Below are 26,376 nucleotides of genomic sequence, written 5' to 3'. Positions count from 1 at the left end.
TGTTCAGAGGCTGGTCCTGCAGCTGTTCAGAGGCTGGTTCTGCAGCTGTCCTGAGGCTGGTCCTGCAGCTGTTCAGAGGCTGGTTCTGCAGCTGTCCTGAGGCTGGTCCTGCAGCTGTTCAGAGGCTGGTCCTGCAGCTGTTCAGAGGCTGGTCCTGCAGCTGATCAGAGGCTGGTCCTGCAGCTTTAGATGAGCACTGAGACCGCTCTTATACATGTGACAAACGACATCCGTCTTATCATTATATTTGATGCACCATTACTCTTACTGAAGTTGTTTATCAGTATCAGTATCAGTATCAGTATCAGTATCAGTATCAGTATCAGTATCAGTATCAGTATCAGAGACATTCAGTGAACAGAATCCCTCTCCGCCTCCACCATGGGACGTCCCAGAAGGACTCACAGGTCCGGTCTGCTCAAACGCGCCTGAAGGGCCGCTCTTCAGTCGCGTGTCCGGGGCCAGTCATGGATGTTTAGTGCTGTTTACATGTCAGGGGCCCTGCGCCCCTCCCCTTCCGGGCACATCCAGATCCAGCCAAAAGTATGTGTAAGTCTATCCGGAGCCGAGCCTGCGGCGGAGGCCTGTGCTATTTAAAGTGTCTCATGGAGCACCGCGGCTGAAGCTCCGGGCCCGTTATTCCTCATGTCGCTGCCGGTTGTGCTCCCGGGCTCGTGCTGCCCCGCTGCCGGCTCCTCACACGCAGAGTCCCCGCACAGACAGCGGCCCGGTCCTCGGAGCCTGTGGTGTTCGCGCTCGGACGGAGCGGCCTCTCCGCGGTCGCTGTCCGGGCGCCCGCTGCTGTCGCTCGGGCTGTTGCAGCTGCTGCTCGGAGGCTCCATGGTCGCGCTGTCCTACGGAGCATTGTCCCTCAGCAGCTCCGCTCCGGTCAGGAACTCCTGTCCGTTCTGGGCGGGCTCCTCGGTAAGTGACCGGTCACTCACCGCGTTAGGAGCAGGAAACGGCTTTAAGCAGCGGTCCGCCCGCCGTCATGACCATCAAGGCGCGTTAGTCCCGCACAGCACCGGGGCCACAGGGGCCACAGGCAGGGGCCACAGGGGCCACAGCACCGGGGCCACAGCACAGCACCGGGGCCACAGCACAGCCCCGGGGCCATAGGGGCCACAGCACAGGGGCCACAGAGGCCACAGCACCCAGGGCCACAGGCGCCACAGCACAGGGGCCAAAGCACCGGGGCCACAGCTCAGGGGGTCACAGGGGCCCACAGCACCGGGGCCACAGCACAGCCCCGGGGCCATAGGGGCCACAGCACAGGGGCCACAGAGGCCACAGCACCCAGGGCCACAGGCGCCACAGCACAGGGGCCAAAGCACCGGGGCCACAGCTCAGGGGGTCACAGCTCAGGGGGTCACAGGGGCCCACAGCACCGGGGCCACAGGCGCCACAGCAAAGGGGCCACAGCAAAGGGGCCACAGGGGCCACAGCACAGGGGCCACAGGGGCCACAGCAAAGGGGCCACAGGGGCCGCAGCACAGGGGCCGCAGCACAGGGGGCCACGGCGGCCACAGTACAGGGGCCACAGCATCAGACTGAATGAACAGGCTTGTACACTCTAGATATGAAGCCTTTACATCTCGAGTTAGGACACAGCGGGTGTAGGACACAGCGGGTGTAGGACACAGCGGGTGTAGGACACAGCGGGTGTAGGACACTCTGATCCCAGCATCTGGAGAAGACCTCTGTATGAACTGGACGGACAGAAACGACCTCCAAGTGAAGGTCAAAGAGCTCAACATGACGTTGTCTTTAGAGCGAGTAACGAGTGTGGAATAATCAGCTGGTCTGGAAAGCTGACTGACCATCAGAGCGGTCAGCTGAGCCCCGCCCCCGTTCTCTCTGGAGACGATGTCTGAAGCTGGACATGGACAGGTCACAATAGTGTTGGACATTGGAACAAAGATCATTTCTCGGTTCTGGAGCGACATAAAACGATGAATAAGAACACTGGAGCCTCCTGCACAGAGCTGGGATCAAACCACTGACCCTGGGGTTGCTGGGTGACCGTTCCATCCATACTTGTAGAGTTGTGGACTCGCTGTGGTCACCTCTGACCTCTGACCTGTGCTCTGTTTGCAGGTCATCTTGTCTGGCATCGTGGGGCTGCTGACCTGGAGGAGACCCATGCTGCTCATGGTAATCCAACCCACAACCTCAGCCTGCACAGTGTCCTCTCAGTGTCCTCTCAGTGTCCTCACAGTGTCCTCACAGTGTCCTCTCAGTGTTCTCACAGTGTCCTCACAGTGTCCTCACAGTGTTCTCACAGTGTCCTCACAGTGTCCTCTCAGTGTCCTCTCAGTGTCCTCACAGTGTCCTCACAGTGTCCTCTCAGTGTCCTCTCAGTGTCCTCACGGTGTCCACCGTGTCCTCACAGTGTCCTCTCAGTGTCCTCACAGTGTCCACAGTGTCCTCTCAGTGTCCTCACAGTGTCCTCACAGTGTCCTCACAGTGTTCTCACAGTGTCCTCACAGTGTCCTCACAGTGTCCTCACAGTGTCCTCTCAGTGTCCTCACAGTGTCCTCTCAGTGTCCTCTCAGTGTCCTCACGGTGTCCACCGTGTCCTCACAGTGTCCTCTCAGTGTCCTCACAGTGTCCACAGTGTCCTCTCAGTGTCCTCACAGTGTCCTCACAGTGTCCTCACAGTGTTCTCACAGTGTCCTCACAATGTCCTCTCAGTGTCCTCACAGTGTCCACAGTGTCCTCTCAGTGTCCTCTCAGTGTCCTCACAGTGTTCTCACAGTGTCCTCTCAGTGTCCTCACAGTGTCCTCTCAGTGTCCTCTCAGTGTCCTCACAGTGTTCTCACAGTGTCCTCACAGTGTCCTCACAGTGTTCTCACAGTGTCCTCACAGTGTCCTCTCAGTGTCCTCTCAGTGTCCTCACAGTGTCCTCACAGTGTCCTCTCAGTGTCCTCTCAGTGTCCTCACGGTGTCCACCGTGTCCTCACAGTGTCCTCTCAGTGTCCTCACAGTGTCCTCTCAGTGTCCTCACAGTGTCCTCACAGTGTCCTCACAGTGTTCTCACAGTGTCCTCACAGTGTCCTCACAGTGTTCTCACAGTGTCCTCACAGTGTCCTCTCAGTGTCCTCTCAGTGTCCTCACAGTGTCCTCTCAGTGTCCTCTCAGTGTCCTCACGGTGTCCACCGTGTCCTCACAGTGTCCTCTCAGTGTCCACAGTGTCCTCTCAGTGTCCTCACAGTGTCCTCACAGTGTCCTCACAGTGTCCTCACAGTGTTCTCACAGTGTCCTCACAATGTCCTCTCAGTGTCCTCACAGTGTCCACAGTGTCCTCTCAGTGTCCTCACAGTGTCCACAGTGTCCTCACAGTGTTCTCACAGTGTCCTCACAGTGTCCTCTCAGTGTCCTCACAGTGTTCTCACAGTGTCCTCACAATGTCCTCTCAGTGTCCTCACAGTGTCCACAGTGTCCTCTCAGTGTCCTCTCAGTGTCCTCACAGTGTTCTCACAGTGTCCTCATAGTGTCCTCTCAGTGTCCTCTCAGTGTCCTCACAGTGTCCTCTCAGTGTCCTCTCAGTGTCCTCTCAGTGTCCACAGTGTTCTCACAGTGTTCTCACAGTGTCCTCACAGTGTCCACAGTGTCCACAGTGTCCTCTCAGTGTCCTCTCAGTGTCCTCTCAGTGTCCTCATAGTGTCCTCACAGTGTCCTCTCAGTGTCCTCTCAGTGTCCTCATAGTGTCCTCTCAGTGTCCTCATAGTGTCCTCATAGTGTCCTCTCAGTGTCCTCTCAGTGTCCTCTCAGTGTCCACAGTGTTCTCACAGTGTTCTCACAGTGTCCACAGTGTCCTCTCACAGTGTGCTCTCAGTGTCCTCACAGTGCTCTCAGTGTCCTCATAGTGTCCTCTCAGTGTCCTCTCAGTGTCCTCTCAGTGTCCTCTCAGTGTTCTCAGTCAACTTTGTCCCTCATCTGTAATCGTGCTTGTCTTTATTCAGACTCATATCTAGACGAGACTCATTCGATCATAAACACGAAAAGAAACATTTGAACAGGAAAAGTCTGTTTTCTGGAATGAGCCAGATCCTCTCCTCCTCTTCTCTCCTCTTCTCCTCTTCTTCTCTCCTCTTCTCTCCTCTTCTCCTCTTCTCTCCTCTTCTCCTCTTCTCTCCTCTTCTCCTCTTCTCTCCTCTTCTCCCCTCTTCTCTCCTCTTCTCTCCTCTTCCCTCCTCTTCTCTCCTCCTCTCCTCTTCTCTCCTCTTCTCTCCTCTTCTCTCCTCTTCTCTCCTCTTCTCTCCTCTTCTCCTCTTCTCCTCTTCTCTCCTCTTCTCCTCTTCTCCTCTTCTCCTCTCCTCCTCTTCTCTCCTCTTCTCCTCTTCTCCTCTTCTCCTCTCCTCCTCTTCTCCTCTTCCCTCCTCTTCTCTCCTCTCCTCCTCTTCTCTCCTCTTCTCCTCTTCTCATCTTCTCATCTTCTCCTCTCCTCCTCTTCTCCTCTTCTCTCCTCTTCTCCTCTTCTCTCCTCTTCTCCCCTCTTCTCTCCTCCTCTTCTCTCCTCTTCTCTCCTCTTCTCCTCTTCTCTCCTCTTCTCCTCTTCTCTCCTCCTCTTCTCCTCTTCTCTCCTCTTCTCCTCTTCTCTCCTCTCCTCCTCTTCTCTCCTCTTCTCCTCTTCTCATCTTCTCATCTTCTCCTCTCCTCCTCTTCTCCTCTTCTCTCCTCTTCTCCTCTTCTCTCCTCGCCTCCTCTTCTCCTCTCCTCCTCTTCTCTCCTCTTCTCTCCTCTTCTCCTCTTCTCTCCTCTTCTCCTCTTCTCCCCTTCTCTCCTCCTCTTCTCTCCTCTTCTCTCCTCTTCTCCTCTTCTCCTCTTCTCTCCTCTTCTCTCCTCGTCTCCTCTTCTCTCCTCTTCTCCTCTTCTCTCCTCTTCTCTCCTCCTCTTCTCTCCTCTTCTCCTCTTCTCTCCTCTTCTCCTCTTCTCTCCTCTTCTCCTCTTCTCTCCTCTTCTCTCCTCTTCTCTCCTCTTCTCTCCTCTTCTCCTCTTCTCCTCTTCTCCTCTTCTCTCCTCCTCTTCTCCTCTTCTCTCCTCTTCTCCTCTTCTCTCCTCCTCTTCTCTCCTCTTCTCCTCTTCTCTTCTCTCCTCTTCTCCTCTTCTCTCCTCTTCTCCTCTTCTCTCCTCTTCTCTCCTCTTCTCCTCTTCTCTCCTCTTCTCTCCTCTTCCCTCCTCTTCTCTCCTCCTCTCCTCTTCTCTCCTCTTCTCTCCTCTTCTCTCCTCTTCTCCTCTTCTCTCCTCCTCTTCTCCTCTTCTCTCCTCGCCTCCTCTTCTCCTCTCCTCCTCTTCTCTCCTCTTCTCTCCTCTTCTCCTCTTCTCTCCTCTTCTCCTCTTCTCTCCTTTTCTCCTCTTCTCTCCTCTTCTCTCCTCTTCACCTCTTCTCCTCTTCTCTCCTCTTCTCCTCTCCTCCTCTTCTCCTCTTCTCCTCTTCTCTCCTCTTCTCCTCTTCTCTCCTCTCCTCTTCTTCTCTCCTCTTCTCTCCTCTTCTCCTCTTCTCTCCTCTTCTCCTCTTCTCTCCTCTTCTCTCCTCTTCTCCTCTTCTCTCCTCTTCTCCTCTTCTCTCCTTTTCTCCTCTTCTCTCCTCTTCTCTCCTCTTCTCCTCTTCTCTCCTCTTCTCCTCTTCTCTCCTCTTCTCCTCTTCTCTCCTCTCCTCCTCTTCTCTCCTCTCCTCTTCTCCTCTCCTCCTCTTCTTCGCTCCTCTTCTCTCCTCTTCTCCTCTTCTCTCCTCTTCTCTCCTCTTCTCTCCTCTTCTCTCCTCTTCTCCTCTTCTCTCCTCTTCTCCTCTCCTCCTCTTCTCTCCTCTTCTCTCCTCTTCTCCTCTTCTCCTCTCCTCCTCTTCTCCTCTTCTCTCCTCTTCTCCTCTTCTCCTCCCCTCCTCTTCTCCTCTTCTCCTCTTCTCCTCTTCTCCTCTCCTCTTCTCTCCTCTTCTCCTCTTCTCCTCTTCTCTCCTCTTCTCCTCTTCTCCTCTTCTCTCCTCTTCTCCTCTTCTCCTCTTCTCTCCTCTCCTCTTCTCTCCTCTTCTCCTCTGCTCCTCTTCTCTCCTCCTCTCCTCTTCTCCTCTCCTTCTCTTCTCCTCAGCGCCACATGTCCTCTCTCATCTCCCATGTCCTCTCCCATGTCCTCTCTCATCTCCCATGTCCTCTCTCATGTCCTCTGTCCTCTCTCATGTCCTCTCACATGTCCTCTCTCATCTCCCATGTCCTCTCTAATGTCCTCATGTCCTCTCTCATGTCCTCCTCAGGTCAACATGTTTGTCCTCCTGTCATTGGTGTGTGTCCTCCTCAGTCTGGCCGGCTTCGTCCTCTGCTGTCAGGGAGCTCAGCTGGTGTCCAACATGAGCAGCTGCCAGCAGGTCAGTCCTTCTCTGTCTGCTGAGAACATGGCGGTCATGTGGTCAGGTAGAACCTGGTGATCAGGTAGAACCTGGTGGTCAAGTAGAACGTGGTGGTCAGGTAGAACGTGATGGTCAGGTAGAACGTGGTGGTCAGGTAGAACGTGGTGGTCAGGTAGAACATGATGGTCAGGTAGAACGTGGTGGTCAAGTAGAACATGATGGTCAGGTAGAACGTGGTGGTCAGGTAGAACGTGGTGGTCAGGTAGATGGTCAGGTAGAACCTGGTGGTCAGGTAGATGGTCAGGTAGAACGTGGTGGTCAGGTAGAACGTGGCCATCAGGTAGAAGGTGGCCGTCAGGTAGAACGTGGTGGTCAGGTAGAACATGATGGTCAGGTAGAACGTGGTGGTCAGGTAGAACGTGGCCGTCAGGTAGAACGTGGTGGTCAGGTAGAACATGATGGTCAGGTAGATGGTCAGGTAGAACCTGGTGGTCAGGTAGAACCTGGTGGTCGGGTAGAACCTGGTGGTCAGGTAGAACGAGGTGGTCGCATTGAACATTTCTGGTCAGAGGAACTTGGTGGTCATGGGTGTTGTGTTGCAGGTTGGAGACATGTGCTACTGCTGTCTTCTGGCTCGGAGCTCCAAATGCCCAGAGGACAAGCTTCTGGAGCTCCAGCCAGCTCACTCCTGCACCACCATGAAGATCCTGCTCAAGGTGGGCCGCACGCACTAGGCCGGTCAAGATAATGACCATATCGACTGTTAGTGGGGGAAATGTAGTTATTTTACTGCACAACAATAAGATTTGAGCTATAGATCATTGAATAAAGAACTTAACAATTATTCTTTTGATTATTCGACTAGTTGCTTGGAAAATGAAAGGATTGTGAATATGAGATATTTGACATTTGACTGAGATGAAGGCAAAGTCTGGACAACATCATCACAGAGAACAATATAAACAACACATTCAGGCCAAATAAAAACATAGTGTGTTTTTGGTAACATTGACGAGCGCCGTGTCTCGCTAATCTCTCGCGTGGAGGGGCGAGGAGGGGGCGGGGAAGGGGCGAGGTGGGGGCGTGGCTCTGTCCTCGTACCACAGGGGCAAATGTGCGTGCTGATGTTTGACCAGTGCCTCACGTTGTCTTCAATGCGGGAGTGCAGGGGGGGCGGTAGTGCACAGGGGGGGCGGTAGCAGGGTTCAGATGAAGGATTTTCACTTGTGCAGCAGCAGCTGCTAAACATCCATCCATCCATCTTCTGCTGCTTTATCCGGGGCCGGGTCGCGGGGGCAGCAGTCTGAGCAGGGACTCCCAGACTTCCTTCTCCCCAGACACTTCCTCTAACTCCTCCGGGGGGATCCAGAGGTGTTCCCAGGCCAGCCGAGAGACATAGTCTCTCCAGTGTGTCCTGGGTCTTCCCCGGGGCCTCTTCCCGGTGGGACATGCCTGAAACACCTCCCGAGGGAGGCGCCCAGGAGGCATCCGGAACAGATGCCCGAGCCACCTCAGCTGGCTCCTCTCAACGTGGAGGAGCAGCGGCTCTACTCCGAGCTCCCCCCGTGTGGCCGAGCGCCTCACCTTATCTCTAAGGGAGCGCCCAGCCACACGGCGGAGGAAACTCATTTCGACCGCTTGTATCCGCGATCTTGTTCTTTCGGTCACTACCCAAAGCTCATGACCATAGGTGAGGTCAGAACGTAGAGTGACCGGTAAATAGAGAGCTTTGCCTTTCGGCTCAGCTCCCTCTTCACCACAACAGTCGATGCAGCGACTGCATCACTGCAGCCGCTGCACCGATCCAACTGTCGATCTCACGCTCCATCCTTCCCTCACTCGTGAACAAGACCCCGAGATACTTGAACTCCTCCACTTGGGGCAAGGACACCCCACCCACCTGAAGAGGGCAAGCCACCTTTTTCCGGTCGAGAACCATGGCCTCGGATTTGGAGGTGCTGATTCTCATCCCAGCCGCTTCACACTCGGCTGCAAACCGTCCCAGTGCATGTTGCAGGTCCGGGTTTGATGGAGCCATCAGGACAACATCGTCTGCAAACAGCAGAGATGAGATCCTGTGGTCCCCAAACCGGACACCCTCCGACCCCCGACTGCGCCTAGAAATTCTGTCCATAAAAATTATGAACAGAACCGGTGACAAAGGGCAGCCCTGGCGGAGTCCAACATGCACTGGGAACAGGTCTGACTTACTGCTGGCAATGCGAACACAGCTCCTGCTCCGATCATACAGGGACCGGACAGCCCTGAGCAAAGGGCCCCGGGCCCCGTACTCCCGGAGCACCCCCCAAAGGACACCCCGAGGGACATGGTCGAAAGCCTTCTCCAGATCCACAAAGCACATGTGGACTGGTTGGGCAAACTCCCATGAACCCTCGAGCACCCGATGGAGAGTATAGAGCTGGTCCAGTGTTCCACGACCGGGACGAAAACCACTCTGCTCCTCCTGAATCCGAGGTTCTATCGGTCGGATTCTCCTCTCCAGTACCTTGGAATAGACCTTACCCGGGAGGCTGAGGAGTGTGATCCCTCTGTAGTTGGAACACACCCTCCGGTCCCCCTTCTTGAACAGAGGGACCACCACCCCGGTCTGCCAGTCCAGAGGCACGGTCCCGGACCGCCACGCGATATTGCAGAGACGTGTCAGCCAAGACAGTCCTACAACATCTAGATACTTTAGGTACTCAGGGCGGATCTCATCCACCCCCGGAGCCCTGCCACCGAGGAGTTTGCGAACAACCTCAGTGACTTCAGCTTGGGTGATGGATGAGCCAGCCTCTGAGTCCCCGGTCTCTACTTCTTCTTCGGAAGACGTGACTGAGGGATTAAGGAGATCCTCAAAGTATTCCTTCCACCGTCCGACGACATCCCCAGTCGAGGTCAGCAGGCCTCCACCCGCACCATAAACGGTGTTGGTGAGACACTGCTTCCCCCTCCTGAGGCGCCGGACAGTTTGCCAGAATTTCTTTGGTGCCGACCGATAGTCCTCCTCCATGGCCTCCCCGAACTCCTCCCAGGCCCGGGTTTTTGCCTCTGCGACAGCACGAGCCGCGGCTCGCTTGGCCTGCCGATACCCGTCGATGACCTCCGGAGACCTACAAGCCAGAGTGGCCTGATATGCCTCCTTATTCAGTCTGACGGCATCCCTTACTTCCGGTGTCCACCACCGGGTTCGGGGGTTGCCGCCATGACAGGCACCGGAAACCTTGCGACTCCGAGCAGCCGCATCAACAATGGAGGCGGAGAACATGGTCCACTCGGACTCGATGTCCCCAGCCTCCCCCGGGACATGGGAGAAGCTCTCCCGGAGGTGCGAGTTGAATACCCTACTGACAGAGGGCTCCACTAGACGTTCCCAACAGACCCTCACAATGCGCTTGGGTCTGCCAAGTCTGTCCGGCTTCCTCCTCCGCCAGCGGATCCAACTCACCACCAGGTGGTGATCGGTTGACAACTCTGCCCCTCTCTTCACCCGAGTGTCCAAGACACGCGGCCGGAGGTCAGATGACACGACAACAAAGTCGATCATTGACCTCCGGCCTAGGGTGTCCTGGTGCCATGTGCACTGATGGACACCCTTGTGCTTGAACATGGTGTTCGTTATGGACAATCCGTGGCTAGCACAGAAGTCCAATAACTGAACACGGCTCGGGTTCAGATGGGGGAAGCCGTTCTTCCCGATCACCCCTCTCCAGGTGTCACTGTCATTGCCCACGTGGGCGTTGAAGTCCCCCAGTAGAACAACGGAGTCCCCGGTCGGTGCACTGTCCAGGACCCCTCCCAAGGACTCCAAGAAGGCCGGATACTCTGCACTGCTGTTCGGCCCGTAGGCCGCCACAACAGCCTGTCCCCCACCCGAAGGCGGAGAGACGCGACCCTCTCGTTCACCGGGGTAAACTCCAACACGTGGCGGCTGAGCTGAGGGGCTATCAGCAAGCCCACACCAGCCCGCCGCCTCTCCCCGCGGGCAACACCAGAGAAGTGGAGCGTCCAGCCCCTCTCGAGGAGATGGGTTCCAGAGCCCAAACTGTGCGTGGAGGTGAGGCCGACTATATCTAGTCGGTATCGCTCAAACTCCCGCACAAGCTCAGGCTCCTCCCCCCAGCGAGGTGACATTCCATGTCCCCAGAGTTAGTCTCTGTGTCTGGAGATCTGGTCGCCGAGGCCCCTGCCGTCGACTGCCACCCAGATCTCTCTGCACCGGCCCCTTATGGATCCTCCTGCGGATGGTGGGCCCACGGGAGGGCGGCCCCACGTCGCTCTTTCGGGCTGTGCCCGGCCGGGCCCCGTGGGGTAAGACCCGGCCACCAGGCGCTCGCCATGGAGCACCCATCCCAGGCCTGGCTCCAGGATGGGGCCCCGGTGACGCCGATCCGGGCGACGTAAACTGCCTTGTTCGTGTTGTCATCATAGGGGGCTTCTGAACCGATCTTTGTCTGACCCGTCACCTAGGACCTGTTTGCCTTGGGAGACCCTACCAGGGGCATGAAGCCCCCGACAACATAGCTCCCGGGATCATTCGGGCGCTCAAACCCCTCCACCACGTTAAGGTGTCGGTACAAGGAGAGGAGCTGCTAAACAATCCGTTAATTTTTCCAAATTTGTATAGCAATTTGATAATTGCATAGCAAAACATGAACGTGACTAACAATCAATATTTTCCATTGATATAACACGATCATTTATGTAAATGTATTTGTAAACATTCTATTAAAAAAAAAACTCTATTAAAACTAATTAAGTGTTTTAAACACTTAAAAAAAAAAAAACTTGCAAACCAAATGAGTTGTTGAACAAATTAATCAACTCAAAGTCAGATGGCCTTATTTGCAACTTTCTTCCACATCATCATCATCAGATGACTATTTGCAGGAGTCTCATTTACATATTAATTGTCTTTACACTCACAAAAAATATGTGTTTAGCTTCTGATGGAAAAATAAAGGTTGCTGTGGCGACCATCATGGTGTATTTGATGTGTTATTCAAATTGTACCGCTCTATTTGACGTTCCATTCCATTTTTCGTTTTGTTATTTGATGACGGTCCCTAAGCACTCGTCTCGGCTCTGCACATTAGGATCCGTGTAATTCGCTGAGCCCAAAACACACATCTGATTGTTAAAAACGAGGTTGTGTCACTGCAGTGTAAATATGAATATTTTGTCATGTGAATGATCTGCAAAGACTTTTGCGTTTAGGAGTTATTGACCTCAGAAGTCTGTGTCTGTGACGCTAACTTTACAGCACGTGGCTCCTCCCACTTTCAGACTCGTTCTGTGACAGCAGCGGGACTCGTCATGACAACACAGCGCCCACATGTGTCATGATGTTATTGACGATCGATTGACAGTGATCAGTACTTTTAGGCGCTTTGTCACACAATTGAACACACATTTTTGTATGTATGTATGTACAAACACACTTTTTTATGACGAACGCATCGCATTTGAGAGAAATTGTGTTGCATTTTGCGATACCGCTTATTCTGAACCTTGGGTAGTGCACAGGGGGGGGCGGTAGTGCACAGGGGGGGGCGGTAGTGCATATTGTTGTGTCCTTAGGCAGGACACTTCACTCACTTTTCTGGTGTGTTTGTGAGAATGAATGTGGGACGACAGATGGAAATGAGCTCATGGATACAGTGACAGCCAATCATGTGTGATCATTAACATGCGTGATCATTAACGAGCGTGATCATTAACACGAGCGTGATCATTAACACGCGCGTGATCATTAACACGCGCGTGATCATTAACATGCGTGATCATTAACACGCGTGATCATTAACACGCGTGATCATTAACATGCGTGATCATTAACATGATCAGACTAAAGGTGATCTTGACAAATATCTTTGAATCTTTGACTGTGAGTTAAAGCAGAGGCACTTTGAGTGTGTTGGTCGCTTAGAGCCACTTAAGGTTTACAGCTATTATACAATGAAATACTCCATAAAACATTGAAGCTCACGCGCCGCTCTCACCGGCCTCTCAAACTTCAATTTGGCAAGTGGTTTTACGTACGTGTACATATTAATCCATAACGTTATTGACACAGGTAGAGAAGACGCGGAGAGACTGTTTAGCCAATCAGAATGCAGAACACAATGCATGATGCAAATCCGTGAAGCAGCGAGAACGTGAAAAGTGAACCGCGATATTACGAGGGATCACTGTATTCTCTGTTGGATTGTTCACTGTTCTCTTCCCTGACATGATATTGAACAAAGCTAAACTCAATCAGTTTTCAAATCAAATGATGAAGTGTGCTTCCCGGTGGTGGAGTGGTTCAGGCAGCTGCACATGTGCTCCATGTGCAGCTGCTGCGTCCAGAGTTCCCGGCTCTGAACGTTTGTTGTCCCCATTTCACCCTGAACTGTCCTGTATCTATTGTCCAACTTCTAAAGAGCAAATGTCCCAAAAGAATGTGGACTCTGTTTAATCCTTTAAAGGAGGTCCTTTTTTTTTCACAATGATAAGTCTGTTTACTGCTTTGGTTTCGTTACCATAGCAACGATTTAAGAAAGTTACTTCGTGCAGTCACAAAGGAGACAAAGGAGATCTGCAGATTACTTACAGCTTTATAAAGGAATTAAATATTTTGAAGTTAAGGACAGGTCTGTGATCTCGGGCTGGTGGAGTCTCTTTGTGGCTGTTCTGTGGTTCCACTCACCCTCCTGACTGACCCTGGCCTAACCCTTCTGACCTCTGACCCTGGTCCTTGTGTTTTGTAGAAGATGATGTTTGCGCTGTGTGCCCTGAATGCTCTGACCACAGCCGTGTGTCTGATGGCGGCTGCTCTCAGATACCTGCGCCTCTTCAGCACCAGGACGTCCTGCCCGGTACTGCACCACACACACTGCACCACACACACTGCACCACACACACTGCACCACATACACTAAACCACATACACTGCACCACACACACTGCACCACACACACTGCACCGCACACTGCACCACACACACTGCACCACACACACTGCACCGCACACTGCACCACACACACTGCACCACATACACTGCACCGCACACTGCACCACACACACTGCACCACACACACTGCACCATACACACTGCACCACATACACTGCACCACACACACTGCACCGCACACACTGCACCACACACACTGCACCACATACACTGCACCACATACACTGCACCGCACACATTGCACCACACACACTGCACCACATACACTGCACCACACACACTGCACCACACACATTGCACCACACACACTGCACCACATACACTGCACCGCACACACTGCACCGCACACACTGCACCACATACACTGCACCACATACACTGCACCACACACACTGCACCACACACACTGCACCACACACACTGCACCGCACACTGCACCACACACACTGCACCACACACACTGCACCGCACACACTGCACCACATACACTGCACCACACACTGCACCGCACACTGCACCACACACACTGCACCGCACACACTGCACCACACACACTGCACCATACACACTGCACCGCACACACTGCACCACACACACTGCACCACATACTGCACCACACACACTGCACCACACACACTGCACCGCACACTGCACCACACACACTGCACCGCACACACTGCACCACATACACTGCACCACACACACTGCACCGCACACTGCACCACACACACTGCACCGCACACACTGCACCACACACACTGCACCACATACACTGCACCACATACACTGCACCGCACACATTGCACCACACACACTGCACCACACACACTGCACCACACACACTGCACCGCTCACACTGCACCGCACACACTGCACCGCACACACTGCACCGCACACACTGCACCGCTCACACTGCACCACACACACTGCACCACACACACTGCACCACTCACACTGCACCGCACACACTGCACCGCACACACTGCACCGCACACACTGCACCGCACACACTGCACCGCTCACACTGCACCGCACACACTGCACCGCACACACTGCACCGCTCACACTGCACCACACACACTGCACCGCACACACTGCACCGCTCATACTGCACCGCTCACTCTGCACACACACTGCACACACACTGCACACACACTGCACACACACACACTGCACACACATGGCACACACACTGCACACACACACTGCACACACAGTGCACACACACTGCACACACACACTGCACACACTGCACACACACGGCACACACACTGCACACACACACTGCGCACACACACTGCGCACACACACTGCGCACACACACTGCGCACACACACTGCGCACACACACTGCACACACACTGCACACACACACTGCACACACACACACTGCACACACACTGCACACACACACACTGCACACACACTGCACACACACGGCACACACACACTGCACACACACACTGCACACACACTGCACACACACACACTGCACACACACGGCACACACACACTGCACACACACACTGCACATACACGGCACACACACTGCACACACACGGCACACACACACTGCACACACACGGCACACACACTGCACACACATTCCTACAATACAAAAATTGACCCCCCCAATAAAGCCATTGACCAGAGGAGAATGGTCAGGACCATATTCACATGTCGTCTGAGATGTCCTCTTTGTTCTGCCCTCTGATAGGATGAGCCTAGCCGCCCAGTGGAGGGGGAGGAGCCAGCTCTAGAGCCTGACCCTGATGCGTTTGTCCCCCCAGCTCCGCCCCCGTCCTACTTCTCCACCTTCTACTCCTACACACCACGACTGGCTCGACGGTATGCTGTGTGGGCGCCACCTGCTGGCCTAAAGTTAGCCAAACTATAGCCATGGTTCTGAAATGATACGTTGGGTTCGCGTGACATTCTTTGCCTATTTAAACTGAGCTGGAGACGGGTTCGAATCCTATGGTAGAATTTGCTTTATACCAAGTCTGTCGCGTGTGTTAAGCGTGCGTCTGCCACAAAATACAGAATGAGTTCAAAGTGAATGAACATTTTAACACCACTGCGTCTGCGGCAAAACATACGCAAAGATCTGTTTTTGATAGAGGTGTGACTGAAGTTGAACTAGTTGTATTTAGCCAGACAAAAGATGAACGCAGGAAAGTTCTGTGTTAATGACATTTTTGCCTTTTGTGACCTTGTTTCTGGCAGATAAAAAAACAAACTTGGCTGTGGGATTTCATCTTTGTTCTCATTTTTCATGGACATATTCAGCCTTTATTGTGTAAACTAAAGCCATGGGTTGTTCAGTTGACTTTATTTATACCTTGCAGGTAAATTTGTTAATTAGCAATTTTCAGGTTTTATAATAACTCTGAAAAAGATGCTATATCTCAGTGGGACTTTCCTGGTTAAATAAAAGTCAATAAACAAATAAATAACATGACAGACACGTACTCAAACAATCAGATATTCCTATTGGCTGGCAAAATCATATAACAATAATAAAAACATTGATAATTAAATCGAAAGTTACATATCTAACTACGGTTCTATGAATCCCGGATGACCGCCAGAGGGCGGTGCTGAAGCTCTGAATGTTCCCTTCGCACATGCGCAGTTCAAGTAGTTATACCAAATGAGTCACACCTGTGACCCTGGATGGCGCCCAGAGGTCATATATTCCCCCGTCATCCATCACTCCGTTCTCAGAATCTTCTCACGAAACCGCAAGGATTCAGAGTGACAGAGCGCCTCTGGCGGTCATCCGGGATTCATAGAACCGTAGTTACATATGTAACTTTCGTTCTATTTCATCCCTACTGACCGCCAAAGGGCGCTGCTGAAGCACTGAATGACATAATACCAGCTATGTCACGAAGAATCCCAAGCACCCGGGGATTCCTGGAGAACAACACCAAGAGGATGTGGAGTGGCCACATTGACGTTGTAGATCCTGGCGAAAGTGCCTGGCGCAGTCCAATATGCAGCTTCGCATATAGTTCCCAATGGAACACCCTTCATGGCGCCCCAGGAAGTGGAGGAAGCCTCTGGTGGAATGAGCCCTCACGCCAGGCGGTGGGGGAAGTCCTGCCACACCGTAAGCACGGCGAATCACATGCGCGAAAGACCCCGTCTGGATAGTGGACAGCCCCTCTTGGCACCACCATAGCATACAAACAGCTGGTATGAGCGCCTTATATCTGCAGTTGCCGTAATGTAGACCTGCAGTGCCCTCTGGCACAATGACAGGAGCCTGTCCATGCCTTCTCCAACTGGAGGTGCATACCGAGCCAAACTCAAAGGCCGGTTGCAATGAGCGCGGGACAACACCTTCGGCAGAAACGTTGGATTCGGCCATAAGGTCATAAGGACACCTGAGTCATCCGGGCTCCATCTGAGACATGTGATAGAATCATCGAATAGGCCTTACCGCCAACAAGAATGCGGTCTTCCGAGACAGCCATTTAATGTCCGCCTGTGCCAAGGGTTCAAACGGAAGTTGGCACAGGGAATCTAAAACCACTGACAAGTCCCATATTGGAGCGCGTGGAGCGACTGAAGGCCACAACCTACGAGCTCCCCGTAAAAAAAATTAAGCCATGTTATGACTCCCCACAGTACAATTGTTGACCATGCCATGATGACAAGATATGGCAGCAACAAATACTTTCAGGGTTGACGGGGACCAGCCATCCTCAAGGAGAGATTGGAGAAACTCCAAGAAAAGAGGCACCGAACAGGAGACCAGGTCCTCACCGTGGGCAGAACACCCCTGGGAAAACAGCTTCCACCTGTTCTCATACTGCTGACGAGTAGAGGCAGCCCTGGCATTCAGAAGTGTTTGTTTAACCGCATCGGCGAGGCCAGTTAGCTGTGGCTCGGACCCACCAACGGCCAAACCCACTGCCGGCGGCGTTGAGGATTTGGATGCCATATCTGACCCCTCAATTGAGACAGTAAATCTCTCCTGGCCGGAAGGGGCCACGGAGGGCTGCAGCACGGAGCTATCAGCAATAGCCTGTGCCCCTCTTGGAGAACCCTCTGTAGGGTCGGCCAAATCAGTGGAAGAAGAGGAAACGCGTACAGAAGGCCCTGAGGCCACGAGTGTGCCAGCGCATCCTGGCCTAAAGAGCCTGGCGCCCTTGCGAGGGAGAACCATAGCATGCAGTGGGTCGACTCTTCTGAGGCGAACAAATCCACTTGCGCCTGGCCAAAAAGGCCCCAAATCGTGTGCACCACCTCGGGGTGGAGGGACCACTCTCTCGGAAGGGGTTGCTGCTGTGAAAGAAATTCCCCCACGGAATTGCTGTCTCCCGGCAGATACACCGCTCTCAGTGTGGACAGACGAGGCACAGCCCATCTCAACTCGAGGAGCTGAGCCGATCTGATGCCTGATGGTTGATGTTATAAACAGTGGAGGTGTTGTCCGACCGAACCAGAATATGTTTCCCTCTCAGGTTTGGCAGAAAATGCCTGTGAGCCAGATCAACAGCACGCAGTTCTAAAACATTGATGTGATCTGAGCGATCCCTCTGAGACCACATCCCTTGAACCATCCTGTGCTGCCATACCGCACCCCATCCTGTGGTGCAGGAGTCTGTGGTAACCACCTCCCTGCGACACACCACCAAGCCCATGGGGACCCCTCTCGTCAAGTACTGCCTGTCCCTCTATGGGGCCAGTGCACGCAAGCACTGCCACGTCACCCGAAGTATTTGCCTTCGGTGCTGTGTGGCGTCCAGGTGGAAACTGTTCAGCAACCGCTGCAGAGGACGCAATGTCAGGAGGCCGAGGGGCACAATGCGTGTGACAGAGGTCAACTTCCCCACAAGTTGAAGAAACTCGATGAAAGGGTGCCCACTGCCAGGTCCGAAACGAATGAATGTCGTCCAGGCGACAAAGTGATGGACGAGCCTTCATCGACACAGTGTCTAACTCCCTCTGGAATGGAACCAGGTTGCTCTTCCCCATATTTACTCTGAAGCCCAACTGGGTCACATGAGCCAGCAGGCGAGCTGTATCCCGGATGACTTGCGCTTGGGATGGAGCACAAATCAGCCAGTCGTCCAGATATGGTAGGACTTTCAGTCCGTAGGCCTGCAAAGGCGCAAGGGCTGCTTTCACACATCGTGTGAACACACTCGGGGAGAGGGAGAGTCCGAATGGGAGCATCCGGAATTGCTAATGGCTGCCTAGAAAGGCAAACCTGAGAAACTGCCGATGTCGAGGTGGGCAATGGGCACATGGAAGTAAACATCTTCGAGATCTACAGACGTGAACCACTCCCCGTCTGTGAGTGACTGAAGAACCTCTCCTGTGGTGAGCATGTGGAATGGCAACACCTTCAGGAGTCCCCTGAGATCCAAAATGGGACGAAATCCGCCTGTCTTTTTGGGCACGAGGAAATACGTGGAATAGTAGCCTCCGGGTTGCAACAAAGAATCTACTGCCTTGATGGCACCCTTGGCCAGGAGGATGGATAGCTCCTTGGTCAATGCTTGAGCTTTTGCCGGGTCGCTGATCATAATCATCTTGACCCGGCCTGACATGTGTGGCCGGCGTCGGAATTGCAGTCGATACCCATGAGTCAAGGTGGCAACCACCCAGGGGTCTGACGCATGAGCAGCCCAGTAGCTGAGCTGCTGATGGGAAAAATATCCGACGGCCGACCTGAATGTTTCAATTTCGTGCCCCTCGGCCACTAGGGGCCCTGGGGGGGCAGCGGCCAGCACTCGAAGGTCTTGGCTGGTGTCCCGGTTGGCGTGGGGTGCCGCAAAATCCCCTGTCAATGGGACCATCTGGGGGGTAGCGCACCCCACCAGACCAACTCCGTGAATGTGGCCGAAAACTGGGGCGTCTCACGGACTGAGGGGAGGGTCCCGCTCTGTTGAGGCCAGAAAGTTGCTGATTTTTGTATTTTTCATTTTAAGTGGGAAAAAATGCTTATAATAAATGTAGACTAATGAAAATTGCTGCTGTAATTTTATTATTTTAATGTAACTTGCTATGATCCAAGGTTTTGAACGGGCGTGCCGTGTGATACTGGTGTGTGGTCACAGGGGGCACATCTGATGTTGCTCACTGTGGTCCTCAGTGTGCTCAAGGAGCTTGTGTTTTGACACATGGAAAATAAGAGGGAACATTGCTCCTCCCCCTGTGGCCAGGACTCCCTGAAAAAGAGGTGCTACATCTCAGTGGGACTTTCCTGGTTTAGTAAAGGTTAATAAATTAATAAATGAGTGGGTTTTCGATATAATATATCAAAACACAAGGTACATTTCCATGGCCCGTAAATATAGATAAAATGATCCGAAAACCCGCTCATTTCTTAATTATCATATTTATTTATTTTTTGAATGAGAGGAAGGATTATTTTAACATGAATGAAGCAAATCACTTTTGTGGTACAATTTTGATGAGAAGACAATATTAAAGCTTGATGCATGATTTGTCTCCTTCACACCAAGTGTCACTATAACACATTTAAATGTGGGATGTAATGCCACAGAAAATGGCATTGATAACCAATAATAATGAAACTGATAGCTGGAGAATCCCCCCCCCCAAAAAACGGTTCAATATTGGAAAGAAACGTGAGATGCACATAAAGCACATTTGTAGTTAGTTGGTGTAAATAATGAATCATAAAAGTTACTTATTTCACTCTCTACAGCTCAAATCTTACCTAAAAAAACAGAGCAAAAATTCCCAAAAGTGCAAATAAAACGTACCTGATAAATATCGAGCCCCATAGATATTGTTCTTTCTGTCATGTACTGAACCGTCTGAACCGTCTATGTGCAGTGTGCTCAGAGATGGAGTGATCCCACTGCCTCACATCTACGGCGCCCGGATTAAGGGTGTGGAGGTTTTCTGCCCATTGGATCCGCCCCCTCCGTACGAGGAAGTGGCTGGAGGTGGGGCTACTGTTCAGGTGGGTCTACCTGTTTGATTTGATCGGTTATTGCTACAGGCCTTTTCCCAAAACCTATCCATACACACAGGTGCACGGTGGCAGAGCGGTTAGTGCTCTCGCCTCCCAAGAAGGGCGCTCAACGAGCTGATGTGTGCATTTGTGTGTGCAGGAGCCAGATTTCAGGACGCCAAGGAGCACCGCTCACTGTGAGTGTGAGTATAGAGATAGAGAAATATAGATATGTGGCTTGGAAATAAAAGTCAGGGATTTGGTGGATTTGGTGGAATTGCTATTATTTAGAAAAATATGTAAACCAAGAATAGCAATTAACATCACTTTTGTCTTGAGGCCTGATTCATACCTCAAACTTCCCTGAGACAAGTCCAGTCCTCTTGTTAGGCGACCATTGACCTTTGTTTGAGTTATTCAATTTATTCTTGTATTTTATGTGTCTAAATTGTTCTCAAATATCCAAATAAGCCCATTTTCCCCTCATTTCTGCTGCTGACTTTTAGTGTTTTTAGTGGCCTCTACAGGCCAGACCTAGCAGTACTGTGGGAAGCTTGGTTCTTCTTCTCTTGCCGCGGCTCAGTCTGTGGGCGTGTTCAGAGGCCCGTTCATGCTCCGCCTCTAACATGAGCTTTTAGAACCAGAGCGGACAGCAGCTTCTGTTAGAGCTCTGCACATGTGCTCCGAGGACCGCACAGCCTCAAACACATGGATCTGAGCTCAAACGCTGAATAAACCTGTGGGAGAATCCAGGACGTTTGCAGGTTTTGGCCTCACTGAGCATGTGCAGAGGAGTGAAGCAACAGCAGCGCCAAGTTTCAACAAACTGACTTAAAAATCACAATCTACAATCTTTTTGTAGCTAAGACTCTGTTCATGATCCAATGATTAGTTAAAAATACAGGAAGTATTTTAACAAAATAGAGCACTAATGTGTGTCATGAATTGATGGGTCTGTAAAAGCATGTATGTGTAGCATGTTAGTGTAGCGTGTAAGTGTAGCATGTACGTGTAGCATGTAAGTGTAGCATGTAAGTGTAGCATGTTAGTGTAGCATGTTAGTGTAGCATGTAAGTGTAGCATGTTAGTGTAGCATGTAAGTGTAGCATGTAAGTGTAGCATGTAAGTGTAGCATGTTAGTGTAGCATGTAAGTGTAGCATGTAAGTGTAGCATGTTAGTGTAGCATGTTAGTGTAGCATGTAAGTGTAGCATGTTAGTGTAGCATGTTAGTGTAGCATGTTAGTGTAGCATGTTAGTGTAGCATGTTAGTGTAGCATGTTAGTGTAGCATGTTAGTGTAGCATGTAAGTGTAGCATGTAAGTGTAGCATGTTAGTGTAGCATGTTAGTGTAGCATGTTAGTGTAGCATGTTAGTGTAGCATGTTAGTGTAGCATGTAAGTGTAGCATGTAAGTGTAGCATGTAAATGTATCATGTAAGTGTATCATGTAAGTGTAGCATGTAAGTGTAGCATGTAAGTGTAGCATGTTAGTGTAGCATGTTAGTCTAGCATGTAAGTCTAGCATGTAAGTCTAGCATGTTAGTGTAGCATGTTAGTGTAGCATGTTAGTGTAGCATGTAAGTCTAGCATGTTAGTGTAGCATGTTAGTGTAGCATGTATGTAGTTTAGCTCAGTTGGACCCTTCACGTGGAGAGGTTCAAGACTGTTTCTTCTTCACTTTTTTGCATGCAAATCTCCAACTACAAGTCACCATCAAAGTCACGGCACACGTCTGCCTTCAGGGATATTTAAAGTTATACTGGTTTATGAAATTAAGAATGTATTGTAGAGAATGTATCCATTCATAGCTACCGGTACTTATACATACATAGGATATCAAATGATGAAATCAGATTCTATGAGATATGTATTCAGAAAGTTGATCCAAACGGTTTGGATTAGAGCAGAATAAAAGACAGCACTCTGAACTTAAATTCACTTTATTTCATTCACATTTGACATTTACATTTGATATTAACAGTAACAATTTACAACAACATTTGGCCTTCTGATGGTGACGCCTCATCGAGAGAGGAATGTGAACGAAACAAAGCTATAACAAATTTACAATACTTTTTTTTTTTTAATGGAAAAATAACTGCATGCTTTATATCGGAGCAAATGAGATGCATCTCTTCCTGTTATTCTTGGCTCTGGTAAAGTAGATTTGCAATGATGAATCGAAAAGATCCTTTTTAAACTGATCTGACACATTGGTTTAAAACAACTGAGGTTTGAGTTCTATCCACGAACCCCTCCTGTCAGTGTCTACAGAGGAGCCCAGACTGCCGGGGTCCCTGGAGCAGCTCCCCTCAGCCGGGCCCCCAGAGCAGGCCCCAGAGCCCACCCCTTCAGTGGGGTGTGTACGGAGGAATGGCAGATTATGGCGTCGCAGCAGTGACCCTGTGCTGACAGAAGAGCACAGTAAAGGTGAGCTCTGTTCTTCTCCTTTTACACATGTGTCCACATCATGTCTAAGTCTGGCCCTGGCCCCGCAGAATGGAGCAGTGAGGCCCCCGCCCTGGCCCACACTGTGGACTCCTCAACCCAGACGTCCCAGCCCATCTTACCCACTAAGGTGACCCTGCGGCGGGGCTGCAGGAGCACAGCAGCACCTCGGCCCTCCTCAATGGTGGACTACCAGAGCTACAGACACACACAGCTGCTGGTGCAGAGGATCCTGGAGCAGCCGGCACAGGGCCTGGCCCCGGAGCTGCAGGAGCTGGTGGACAGTATCCGAACTGTGCTGCGCTCGGACCAGGAGCACATGGAGGAGGCAGTGCGCTGCGCTGGCTTCATGGACCAGGTGTTAGCTCCACTTCTGTTCTCTCTCTGTGTCTCTGGAGTCTTCTGTTCTCTCTCTCTCTGTCTCTGGAGTCTTCTGTTCTCTCTCTCCGTCTCTGGAGTCTTCTGTTCTCTCTCTCTCTGCCTCTGGAGTCTTCTGTTCTCCCTGCCTCTGGAGTCTTCTGCTCTCTCTCTCTGTCTCTGGAGTCTTCTGTTCTCTCTCTCCGTCTCTGGAGTCTTCTGTTCTCTCTCTCTCTGTCTCTGGAGTCTTCTGTTCTCTCTCTCTGTCTCTGAAGTCTTCTGTTCTCTCTCTCCGTCTCTGGAGTCTTCTGTTCTCTCTCTCTCTGCCTCTGGAGTCTTCTGCTCTCTCTCTCTGTCTCTGGAGTCTTCTGTTCTCTCTGTCTCTGGAGTCTTTTGTTCTCTCTCTCTGCCTCTGGAGTCTTCTGTTCTCTCTCTCTGTCTCTGGAGTCTTCTGCTCTCTCTCTCTCTCTCTCTCTCCCTCTCTGGAGTCTTCTGTTCTCTCTCTCTACCTCTGGAGTCTTCTGTTCTCTCTCTTTGTCTCTGGAGTCTTCTGTTCTCTCTCTGTCTCTGGAGTCTTCTGTTCTCTCTCTCTGTCTCTGGAGTCTTCTGTTCTCTCTCTCTGTCTCTGGAGTCTTCTGCTCTCTCTCTCTCTCTCTCTCTCTCTCTCTGTCTCTGGAGTCTTCTGTTCTCTCTGTCTCTGGGGTCGTCTGCTCTCTCTCTCTCTCTCTCTCTCTCTCTCTCTCTCTCTCTCTCTCTGGAGTCTTCTGTTCTCTCTCTCTCTGCCTCTGGAGTCTTCTGCTCTCTCTCTCTGTCTCTGGAGTCTTCTGTTCTCTCTGTCTCTGGAGTCTTCTGTTTTCTGTCTCTGGGGTCTTCTGCTCTCTCTCTCTCTCTCTCTCTCTCTCTCTCCCTCTCTCTCTGGAGTCTTCTGTTCTCTCTGTCTCTGGAGTCTTCTGTTCTTTCTGTCTCTGTCTCTGGAGTCTTCTGTTCTCTCTCTCTTTCTCTCTCTCTCTCTCTGTCTCTAGAGTCTTCTGTTCTCTCTGTCTCTGGAGTGTTCTGCTCTCTCTCTCTCTCTCTCTTTCTCTCTGGAGTCTTCTGTTCTCCCTCTCTGTCTCTGGAGTCTTCTTTTCTCTCTCTGTCTCTGGAGTCTTCTGTTCTCTCTCTGTCTCTGGAGTCTTCTGTTCTCTCTCTCTCTGTCTCTGGAGTTTTCTGTTCTCTCTCTCTCTCTCTCTCTCTCTCTCTCTCTCTCTCTCTCTCTCTCTCTCTCTGGAGTCTTCTTTTCTCTCTGTCTCTGGGGTCTTCTGCTCTCTCTCTCTCCCTCTCTGGAGTCTTCTGTTCTCTCTCTCTGCCTCTGGAGTCTTCTGTTCTCTGTCTCCGTCTCTGGAGTCTTCTGCTCTCTCTCTCTTTCTCTGGAGTCTTCTGTTCTCTCTCTGTGTCTCTGGAGTCTTCTGTTCTCGCTCTCTGTCTCTGGAGTCTTCTGTTCTCTCTCTGTCTCTGGAGTCTTCTGTTCTCTCTCTCTCTGTTTCTGGAGTCTTCTGTTCTCTCTCTGTCTCTGGAGTCTTTTGCTCTCTCTCTCTGTCTCTGGAGTCTTCTGTTCTCTCTGTCTCTGGGGTCTTCTGCTCTCTCTCTCTCTCTCTCTCTCTCTCTCTCTGGAGTCTTTTGTTCTCTCTCTCTTTCTCTGGAGTCTTCTGTTCTCTCTCTCTCTCTCTCTCTCTCTCTCTCTCTCTCTCTCTCTCTCTCTCTCTCTCTGGAGTCTTCTTTTCTCTCTGTCTCTGGAGTCTTCTGTTCTCAGTCTCTGTCTCTGGAATCTTCTGTTCTCTGTCTCTGTCTCTGGAGTCTTCTGCTCTCTCTCTCTTTCTCTGGAGTCTTCTGTTCTCTCTCTGTGTCTCTGGAGTCTCCTGTTCTCTCTCTCTGTCTCTGGAGTATTCTGTTCTCTCTCTCTGTCTCTGGAGTCTTCTGTTCTCTCTCTGTCTCTGGAGTCTTCTGTTCTCTCTCTCTGTCTCTGGAGTATTCTGTTCTCTCTCTCTGTTTCTGGAGTCTTCTGTTCTCTCTCTCTCTCTCTCTCTCTCTCTGTCTCTGTCTCTGTCTCTGTCTCTGGAGTCTTCTGTTCTCTCTCTCTCTCTCTCTCTGTCTCTGGGGTCTTCTGCTCTCTCTCTCTCTCTCTCTCTCTCTGGAGTCTTCTGTTCGCTCTCTGTCTCTGGAGTCTTCTGTTCTCAGTCTCTGTCTCTGGAATCTTCTGTTCTCTGTCTCTGTCTCTGGAGTCTTCTGCTCTCTCTCTCTTTCTCTGGAGTCTTCTGTTCTCTCTCTGTGTCTCTGGAGTCTTCTGTTCTCTCTCTCTGTCTCTGGAGTCTTCTGTTCTCTCTCTCTGTCTCTGGAGTCTTCTGTTCTCTCTCTGTCTCTGGAGTCTTCTGTTCTCTCTCTCTCTGTTTCTGGAGTCTTCTGTTCTCTCTCTCTCTCTCTCTGTCTCTGTCTCTGGAGTCTTCTGTTCTCTCTCTGTCTCTCGAGTCTTCTGTTCTCTCTCTCTCTCTGGAGTCTTTTGTTCTCTCTCTCTCTGTCTCTGGAGTCTTCTGTTCTCTCTCTCTTTCTCTCTCTCTGTCTCTAGAGTCTTCTGTTCTCTCTGTCTCTGGAGTGTTCTGCTCTCTCTCTCTCTCTCTTTCTCTCTGGAGTCTTCTGTTTTCCCTCTCTGTCTCTGGAGTCTTCTGTTCTCTCTCTGTCTCTGGAGTCTTCTGTTCTCTCTCTGTCTCTGGAGTCTTCTGTTCTCTCTCTCTCTGTCTCTGGAGTCTTCTGTTCTCTCTCTCTCTCTCTCTCTCTGTCTCTGGAGTCTTCTGTTCTCTCTGTCTCTGGGGTCTTCTGCTCTCTCTCTCTCTCCCTCTCTCTGGAATCTTCTGTTCTCTCTCTGTCTATGGAGTCTTCTGTTCTCTCTCTCTGCCTCTGGAGTCTTCTGTTCTCTGTCTCTGGAATCTTCTGTTCTCTGTCTCTGGAATCTTCTGTTCTCTGTCTCCGTCTCTGGAGTCTTCTGCCCTCTCTCTCTTTCTCTGGAGTCTTCTGCCCTCTCTCTCTTTCTCTGGAGTCTTCTGTTCTCGCTCTCTGTCTCTGGAGTCTTCTGTTCTCTCTTTGTCTCTGGAGTCTTCTGTTCTCTCTCTCTCTGTTTCTGGAGTCTTCTGTTCTCTCTCTCTCTCTCTCTCTGTCTCTGGAGTCTTTTGCTCTCTCTCTCTGTCTCTGGAGTCTTCTGTTCTCTCTGTCTCTGGGGTCTTCTGCTCTCTCTCTCTCTCTCTCTCTCCCTCTCTGGAGTCTTCTGTTCTCTCTCTTTGTCTCTGGAGTCTTCTGTTCTCTC

The 26,376-nt window shown here is 51.5% G+C and overlaps 1 protein-coding gene across 1 annotated transcript in view; it reads left to right on the top strand.

Annotated features, from left to right (window-relative positions):
* The first annotated feature begins 511 nt into the window (after positions 1-511).
* fam189a2 (family with sequence similarity 189 member A2) overlaps positions 512-26,376 on the top strand; it is a 66,855-nt gene continuing 40,990 nt past the window's right edge. Inside the window, exons 1-10 of the mRNA XM_072433919.1 lie at positions 512-924; positions 2,098-2,154; positions 6,251-6,361; positions 6,946-7,059; positions 13,096-13,203; positions 15,015-15,145; positions 20,120-20,249; positions 20,401-20,437; positions 22,506-22,670; positions 22,739-23,063. Of these exons, the coding sequence (XP_072290020.1) occupies positions 646-924; positions 2,098-2,154; positions 6,251-6,361; positions 6,946-7,059; positions 13,096-13,203; positions 15,015-15,145; positions 20,120-20,249; positions 20,401-20,437; positions 22,506-22,670; positions 22,739-23,063 (1,457 nt within the window). The 5' untranslated portion in view covers positions 512-645. The remainder of the gene's footprint in view (positions 925-2,097; positions 2,155-6,250; positions 6,362-6,945; positions 7,060-13,095; positions 13,204-15,014; positions 15,146-20,119; positions 20,250-20,400; positions 20,438-22,505; positions 22,671-22,738; positions 23,064-26,376) is intronic.

Source organism: Eucyclogobius newberryi, unplaced genomic scaffold (assembly GCF_026437365.1).
Source record: "Eucyclogobius newberryi isolate DKJ021-1_F unplaced genomic scaffold, fEucNew1.0.hap1 SCAF_6, whole genome shotgun sequence".
Classification (NCBI taxonomy): domain Eukaryota; kingdom Metazoa; phylum Chordata; class Actinopteri; order Gobiiformes; family Gobiidae; genus Eucyclogobius; species Eucyclogobius newberryi.
Note: the sequence above shows the minus strand (reverse complement) of the source record. Positions and strands in the feature narration are given on the sequence as shown.